At 37.5% G+C, this 9178-nt stretch overlaps 1 protein-coding gene across 1 annotated transcript; it reads right to left on the reverse strand.

Moving 5' to 3' along the window:
- Positions 1-2029: 2029 nt before the first annotated feature.
- On the reverse strand, positions 2030-4784 carry LOC117613333 (very-long-chain enoyl-CoA reductase-like). The gene is made up of 3 exons (XM_034341946.1): positions 4661-4784; positions 2980-3319; positions 2030-2566 (listed from the first exon to the last, which is right to left on the reverse strand). The coding sequence occupies exons 2-3, from the start codon at positions 3295-3297 to the stop codon at positions 2096-2098; spliced, it is 789 nt and encodes a 262-aa protein (XP_034197837.1). The 5' UTR covers positions 3298-3319; positions 4661-4784; the 3' UTR covers positions 2030-2095.
- Between the last annotated feature and the right edge of the window lie 4394 nt (positions 4785-9178).

The raw sequence follows: 9178 nt of genomic DNA on the forward strand, positions 1-9178 counted from the left end.
CACCAACTTGAAAACCCTAGCATGATAGGATTCCATAGCTACACACTTATACGATCAAAAATGGCCCCAAACCCTAGTGTAGCAACACCCCTCTGGCCCTGCCCCCCTCTTTGTGTGTCATCTTTTGCTATCTTGGTCCAACACATTAATCCTATAATGTGTCACATATGTGCCTAAGTCCATATGGTCAAATCCCTTTTGAATTTCCAAGTCATATGGGACCTTTAATTAAAGTTTCATAACTTTAATTGAATAATCAAATTAATCTAACCAATTTAATTATTCTAGTGACTTGACTAATTCAATCACTCACTTGTCTAACGAGTGTTGGTCCCTGTCATCCTTAGTTGACCGTGTCAAGTGTCGGGTCAACCGTTTGACCTTTGACCTTTGACTTTCACATTAACTTTGACCAAGTCGCAAAATCATTCATTCTCTTCATAATTTCCCAATCGATCATTCTCTAATTCAACACTATGTCATATTCTCGGGATATGGTAAACTTGTGTCAAAATCCCTAATATGACATCTCTACATTATATGATTCAATTTGATGAAATTGCAAACGTTCTTGTTTCAATTTACATCTAATACTTTGGTCAAAGATTCACGAATCATATCTTTAGAATATTCTCTCTTCTTACTAAGAGCAGAGACTCTTTGTTGTACATTCACCTATCTCTGCGTACACGCTGAGAATCCTGAGGAACACCTTTAAGTCACATCATTTTGATATGACAGTATAGTGCTCTCAAAAAGAAACAACATATACACAAGACAACTGTGATGTCTCAGGTGTAAGGATTAATTTGCATTATCACAACTTAGAATTCTTTGTTTGACACTTGTGAGTAAGACTTCTATACAAGAATTTTAGAGTTGATCGCGTTCAGTGGACTCCATATTCTATAGAGCACCTACAAATCTGTCTCAGTGTCTCTACACAAATGACTTGAAACTAGTCATCCTCCCAATTGAGCAGACGTAATGTGTACCAGTCTTTGTAGGTCACCATTGTCTAATTGGAGATCCTATCACGAGGAACATTTTAGGATACGATATTTATATGTATGGAAAGGTCTTGTATATCTAACTCCTTTAGACCACTTTCTATTTATATCTTAATCCATGGACATGTTACTTTGTGTACGTTATGTATCTAAAGCAACGTTCTTGCCCCTTTGATTATTATATATTATTTTCTTAAAATTATCCATTTTATATTGACTTCTAGGGCATATATCTAACAGCAACCACACTAGCCAGGTTCGCATGGAAATAGTCAACCCCGATGGGCCAAGTTGATCTCCCACTTACTCTAGGTAAATACCCAACATGCACAACAATCTAGATTGAGTTCAGAGTCATGCATTGCCTGACTACATACGATGTCATCTTAGGGTGAGTAGCTATATGAGGGTTAGGCGGCAATTTTGGAACGAAGCCTATTGATGAAAATACCAACACCAAATGGCATCATCACGGTCAAGGGTAACCAGAAACTCTCAAGGGAATGTTATGTCATGTTATGTCGTACAACTGACAAAACCATAAAGAGATTTGCACCATCTCTAAATTTGGGGACACCCTATCCAGAATATATGATCCTTGAATCGACCATGCTCGTGTTCGGTCGCGAACGGCCAAAGACCTCAAAAAAATTCCTATATGCGAAGAACACCCAAACAAGATGGTGCATATTAGAGTCAGATTGGCACCAAAGGTGGGCATGATTCCCTTTCTGAAAGCAAACGTCAAGTTCTTTGCATGGTCATATGTATGCCTGATGTGCTCCCCGAAGGGAAAACTTATTGTAGATAAATAAATAAACTAGATTAGATCAATAAACTAGATTAGATCAATCTAAATATTGTTAAAATATCCACCGAGTACCAAACTACATTAAATGTATATTTGATCATTGTTGTATGAACCACATTCAGAAATAAGCAGAATAATCAAAATACTTGTGGATCACTCAGCAAGAGAAAAGTTTAAAGATACAGTAGCTAAGTAGAAATGCCTTGGGTTACTCAGCACATGCTCACTAGACTGATTATACATAATCTGTTGTCTACTTTTGAATTCAAAACATCTATAAAACAAATGGAATGAGAGCCTTGACATTTTTGGGAAAATGATCAAACTTGGAAAGATACCATCTTCTCGTAGCACGGCTCCTTCCAATCAAGTATAAAGCTGACCCTATGGTGAACGAGAATGCATAGAGAGTTTGAGAAATAAGAGAAATCCCCACAAATCCTACGATTTCAAAAAGATAGTGGGGGCATATCACGAGTCCAAACAAACCGCCTTTGGGAATCTTATAATCCTTGTCACCCTTTGACCGAATTTTAGAAAGAAGGTAGTGATGATAGAAATTGCCAGAGATCCCTATTAGAAACAGCAGACATCCAAGGTACTTCAAATCAACTGATGGCTCCGGAAACCCTTGCGCTAAGTATTGAGCGTAAGTCACAGTTGTGGTAGACAGAAAATAACTGAGAGAGATGGCCAACACAACATCAAGATTCATCTCTCCACTATAGTTGTGAACAAACAGAACCTATGAAAAATGGAAAAACATATTTTCGAATGAGAAGCATCAGAAAAATTAACTAAATTCTGAGTTTGAATCATAGAGTAACTGTTGTTTGCATGTAGTTGCTTAAACCTCCCCCATTGAAATGTTCTTGTTTTCTATCTTACTTATTTATTTGAATTAAAACACATAAAAGTAAATCTCTAACATGAAAATGGATATAAAGGAAAAGCCCACCAGCTTAGCAGTTTACATATGCTCAGTAAGAGGTTTTAGAATTTGAATAGTCAAGTGATTAAACTTGTGGAAAGGCTCAGTAAGCAAAATCACTAGTTGGTATAACCAGATAGTAAATAGATGGCAACTAGTTCCAATTTGAAGATCACTGAAGAATACATACTCAAGAAATCAGAGAAAAGATGAGGGTAGAGTCGTACCTCAAAAATCCTTTTGAAAAAATGAATGGTTAGGGCTGAACAAAGCAATAAGATTCTGATATTCTCTTGAGGATAAAGCACAAATGATGCGACACCAGCGAGAAATGCCGGATCATAAGCTATTAGCATGCCTGTTCTACTAGATAGTTTAATTTTCTTTGCAGCAGAGGTTTTAGAACCAGAATTCAAGAACTTCGAATAGTGTAAGTGCTTTCCCCTCAGCTCCGAAAGCCCAAGACTAGCGGATGATGTGAAGCTAATCACTGTCATTGCTGTGACGAAAAGAGAAGGAGGTGGTGGGAAAATATATGTCAACATTGTGATTTCTCTCCCTAGATTTCTGTAACGAGCACAGACAAATACGTTCTTAGGAAATATAAATGCCAGCAGATAAACACTTTCCTCTCCTTTTGTGAATTAAATTTTGGGCTTATAGAAAATCAATATCTGATGAATAAGCTGATAAAATAGTAAATTCTTTATGAAGGTATGAGATTTATCAATTCTCATCACATCTACAATATTAGAATTAGAAGAAGAAAACAAATTTCAAGGTATATATCATTGTAAGAAGTACTATGTAAAGTAGGACACTCCCATGTCTATTGTTGTTATCACTTATGAAGGATGAGTGGCAAAATATTTGTGAGGAAGCAACCTCTACCAAAGAAAAAAAAAAAAAAAGAGAAAGAAGACAGAAGGCACATCCTCTGATTTCATTTTATTTTTTGGTCTGAAAAGGCACATCCTCTGATTAATACTATATTATTAATATAATTTCTAACACAACTAAACTCGACCTCCATTTACACCATAATATAATTGAACTTGATAACAATTCTAATTAATGACCAAGACAACGCTATCACTAAAACCTGTCCAAAACTACAGCTCGACCTCCAAATATTCCCAACAACAAACTCACCCACCATTCCATTATATATCCCTGCATCAACCAACTGAATACAACGTCCAATTTCAATACAAATGTGTAAAAGAGTTAGTAACTTGGAAAGCATACCTCCAAAGATCTTCCAAACAGCAGCTCCCAACACAATAAATGAAAAACCAAAACCGAGAAACCAAACAGCAAGAAGAAAAATATCGAATACTTTTTTTTTGCGGTTACAGAAATATATTTGAATTTACAGGAGAGCAGTTATAACTAAATAAGAGCTATGCATCATGTAATCTATCACCATATAACTCCTTGAAAGGGTAGGCCGTAACCATTGAAGTTTCTAAACTTTACACTTCAGTTCAAAATAAAAGTTTTATGTTAAAAGGTAAATGGGAACAGAGAAATAAAAAGGCGAGAGAGAGAGAGAGAGAGAGAGAGAGAGAGAGAGAGAGAGAGAGAGGCTACAGTTCAAAATATTACAGTTTACTCTTTTTTCACATCAGTTTCTACAGGAGCTCCAATATTGAAATCCGATTCAGAACTGAACACTTAATCCAAGACGTGCAGAGATCGAGCTTGAAACAATGAATATTTAAATAAATCGAGAAAAATAGTTAACGATATCAATTTTTCTGAATTTAAACGAAAATAATGTGCCGTATAAATCAAGAATTGAAGACAATGAGGCCTCTAACCACATGAATGCAGTAGGGAACATGATTCTAAACTATAAGAGAACTCATAATCAACATTGGGTGTCAGGGCTTTAGAGAATCGCACCTTGGGACTGTCACTGAGCATTCAACTTTGAAGTAATAGGGCTCGAGGAATAGTCTTCTAGCGAACAAGGAGCTGAGCTCTTGAATGGTCCAGTGAGAGAGAATCCTAAAATCGTGAGAGAGGAAGAGGGAGAGCGAAAGCAAGAGAGAAGTGATCAGAATGTTCTGGTCTGAAGGAAAAATAAAATGAGCCCCCCGTTTTGGAGGTGAAAATATAACACGGAATTTAAGAGGAGTATTTGACAATTTTCTTGTTTGGCAATTTAAGTATGAAATTTATTAAATGACACACGAAATTTTTTTTGGAAATTGAGGCATCAAATTCTCGAGTTTAATTTACACCAAAATAGGCTTCATTTTACAATTTTCATATTGCCATTTATAAAATTCGACATATATAAATCCAAATACTAGGGGAGTGTATTCAATTGATATTTTAATAGATTGTAATTACATGATTTTAATATAATGAATTTCAGCCGGATTTGTAATTATATGATTTTACTAGATTGCAATTATATGATTTTACTTATGATTTTAATTCACTTAGGATTTTGCTTATGATTTTAATAGATTGCAATTACATGATTTTACTTATATTTCTATAAAAGCTTGAACACTATCACCCATCATCATTCACCTAATACATAACCTGAAGGAATATACCCAATTTTTAGGATACAGATACCCAATTTTTAGGGTTAATACAAAGATGGTGGCACAGTAACCATTAAAGGTTAGTCCAAAGAGATACACTGACATCAACAATGTAACTCCCAGCGTAGCCACACATGGCCAGAATGAAAACATTAAATACTGAGAGCCTAGACATAACATGCAAGAACACCACTCATCACCTGAGCACTCAACTACAAATGCAAAACTACCATTAACTCTCGCAAGCAAAATAATACAACAGAAAACTGCAACTACAATGAAAAACAAATCCGCACAGCTAGCTTATCGACTCCAAGAACCACGAAAGTTCTAGCAAGACCACCCAAGTCGACCAAACCAATTGACTGTCCCCGTTAATGTATGGATCCAGGATAGATCTAAGGAACACCCAAATTTGCAAAATAAAAGAAGAAAAAAGAAAAAAAAACAACCAAGTCCAAGCCAAAGAACCCACCACACAGCTTCAGCCACTGCCTCAAATCGAACATTGGTGGGCATGATACCCCACTGTCTCAGATACCCAAATCACCTTCTTCGTCTTCTTCCATAGGAGGTTCACTTTTTTCTCTATGTTCCACAAAGTAATTGAATAATTATTCTTATTTCTTATTGTTGTTTTCATTCAAGTAATAATCAAGGTTCTGACGGGGTTTGGCAGTGGATGTTGAATATTTGGATTGCAAAGGGAGCAAGAAAATGTACTGAGAGAGAGAGTGAGAGAGAGCAGTGAGCTTTAGATTGTTCTAACAGAAATCTTACTCTGCATGAACATTGCAGCAGAGCTTATATTCCTTCATGACTATTACATGTTCTCTCTTACATCAGTAGATTCAAATCTAACGGTTTGTAATAGTAAGCCAATGTGAGTATGACACATGGCAATACACAGCTGTCCTAACAGCTGGGAATTCAAAACAGACTCAAGCATTGCACCTGGCATATAAGCACAAGGCACTCAGCTAATACAAAAAAAATTAGAACAGATTAAATATAAACTGATATAGAACTTACTAACTAATCTGAAATTAGCTAGACAGTTTACATTTTAACACTCCCTTCTAAAGTGCTAGCTGATTTCACTCCAAGCATTCTCCTCAAATAGTCAAACCTGTCTTTAAGAAGAGCTTTGGTGAAGATATCAGCAATTTGCTCTTCTCCCTTGCAGTAGAGCAGTTCAATCACTTCTTCTTGTATTGCATCTCTAATAAAATGAAACTTCCTTTTAATATGCTTGCTTCGTTGATGAAAAACTGGATTTTTAGCCATTGCTATGGCTGAAGTGTTGTCACAAAACACAGTTGTTGCAGTGGTTTGTTCTTCCCCAAAATCTTCAAGAACAAACCTGAGCCAAATGGCTTGTGATGTAGCTTCTGCTGCACTCACATACTCTGCCTCTGCAGTAGAGAGAGCCACACTGTGTTGTTTGACTGATGCCCATGAAAAAGCACCACTTCCAAATGAAAATGCATATCCAGAAGTGCTTTTCATATCTTCCTCAGATCCACTCCAGTCACTGTCACAGTAACCAACTAAGAGTGCAGATTTTCCAGTCACATACTCAATTCCATAGTCAATTGTGCCTTGTATGTACCTTAGAACCCTTTTAGCTGCCCCATAGTGCATCTTAGAAGGGTTGTGCATGAATCTTGCAAGCAGGCAGGCAGAGAACATGATATCTGGCCTGGTTGCAGTAAGGTACAGCAGGCTGCCTACAATTTTTCTGAACAAACTTTCATCTGCAGCATCACTTCCATCCTCTCTTTTCAATTTATCAGTAGCCACTAATGGAGTGCTTACTGACTTGCAGTCTTTGAGTCCAAACTTATCCAAGAGAGTGAGAGCATACTTCTTTTGATGAATGAAGATGCTCCCTTCAGTTTGTGTTACTCCCATACCAAGAAAATGGTGGAGTAAACCCAAGTCAGACATCTCATACTTGCACATCATTTCAGCTTTGAATTCTTTCATCATTTCATCACTACTTCCTGTGTACACTATGTCATCTACATAGATTGACACTATTAGTGTTCCCACACCTTCCTTTGTTCTCACATAGAGAGTGGCTTCACTTGGACTTTTGTGAAAACCACACTGATTCAAGTAGGTGTCGATTTCACTATACCAGGCCCTTGGAGCCTGCTTCAACCCATAGAGAGCTTTTCTTAACCTATACACCTTATCCTCATCACCTTTAACCACAAAACCATCCGGTTGATCAACATAAACTTCTTCTTCAAGGACACCATTTAAGAAGGCTGACTTGACATCCAATTGCCATAGTTTCCAGCCTTTCTGAGCAGCAAGAGCAATGAGAGTTCTAATGGTGTCTAACCTTGCCACAGGAGCAAAGGTTTCATTGAAATCAATCCCTGGTTTTTGTGTGTATCCCTTGGCAACAAGTCTTGCTTTATGTTTTTGAATGGAGCCATCAAGATTAAGCTTAATTTTGAATATCCACTTCACTCCCACAATTGGTTTACTACTTGGCCTATCAACCAATTCCCAAGTGGAGTTTTTCTCTATCATAAGTATCTCCTCAGTCATAGCCTTCCCCCAAGCTTCATCTTTGATTGCTTCTTCAAAATTTTCAGGTTCAATGATGCTCATCTTGCATTGAGCATACACTTCACTCAAACTCTTCCATTTCTTTGGGGTGTTATCATAAGTTTCAAATGGAGCAGAGTCTTGAGTAGCATGCAAATCACTACTTGCTTGTGCTTCCATAGGAGACTGCACAATCTGTTGCTGTAACAGATTTGGTTCTGAATCCAAATCTGATACTGTTGAACTTGCTCCATCACCCCAAGACATAGGAATTTGCAATGCCTCATTTGTTTCCCAATTCCACATTGCTTCTTCATCAAAAATAACCCTCCTAGACAGCTCAATCTTTTGAGTTCTCAAGTTGAGCACTCTATACCCCTTTTCACATACACCATATCCTACAAATACTCCCTTCTCACCTGTGTCTTCCAGCTTGTGCCTTTTCTGTGTGGGGATGTGAATATAGCATAGAGAACCAAATATTCTCAAATGCTTGACACCTGGTTTTCTTCCACTAAACTTCTCAAATGGAGTGGAATTGTCCACTGCACTTGTAGGGCTTCTGTTTTGTAGATATACAGCTGTATTGACAGCTTCTGCCCAAAACTTCAAAGGGATTTTCTTCTCATGCATCATGGCTCTTGCCATTTCCATCACAGTACGATTCTTTCTCTCTGCAACTCCATTCTGTTGTGGAGAGTAGCCTACTGTCAGTTGCCTTTCTAATCCCATCTCTTCACAGAACTTTGAGAAATCCAGAGATGTGTATTCTCCACCTCTATCACTTCTTAGCTTCTTAATTTGATGACCACTTTGTAGCTCAACCATGCTTTTGAACCTTTTGAATATGTTGAATGCTTGAGACTTATGCTGCAAGAAGAACACCCAACACATTCTGGTGTGGTCATCAATGAAGGTGAGGAAATATCTGTTCCCTCCAAGAGTGATGGTCTGCATTGGACCACATATGTCTGAGTGAATCAGTTCTAGTGGTTGAGAGGCTCTCCAAGCTCCTTCCTTATCAAAAGAGCTTCTGTTATTCTTGCTTACAGCACAACCTGAGCAGACCTTCTCATGTTCTTGTAAATTAGGCAGTCCCTGAACCATATCTCTCTCTTGTAACAACTTCAAACTAATATAGTTTAGGTGCCCAAATCTTCTGTGCCACAGCCAGGAAGTTTCTCCAACTGTTGCTCTGTTTGCCACAGGAGGATTGACATAGTCAAGATTTAAAGGAAAACATCTGTTTCCCTTCATTGGCACTCTTGCAATGCAATCTTCCAGCTGCCTATCTCCA

The sequence above is a fragment of the Prunus dulcis genome, unplaced genomic scaffold (genome assembly GCF_902201215.1).
Source record: "Prunus dulcis unplaced genomic scaffold, ALMONDv2, whole genome shotgun sequence".
In the NCBI taxonomy this organism is placed as follows: domain Eukaryota; kingdom Viridiplantae; phylum Streptophyta; class Magnoliopsida; order Rosales; family Rosaceae; genus Prunus; species Prunus dulcis.

What these genes read in the sequence shown, in the direction of transcription:
- LOC117613333 (XM_034341946.1), bottom strand. Translation starts at nt 3,297, where the DNA reads ATGTTGACATATATTTTCCCACCACCTCCTTCTCTTTTCGTCACAGCA. An exon ending in TTTTCAAAAGGATTTTTGAG is followed by an intron (nt 2,567 to 2,979) that starts GTACGACTCTAC and finishes CATTTTTCATAG; the next exon opens with GTTCTGTTTGTTCACAACTA.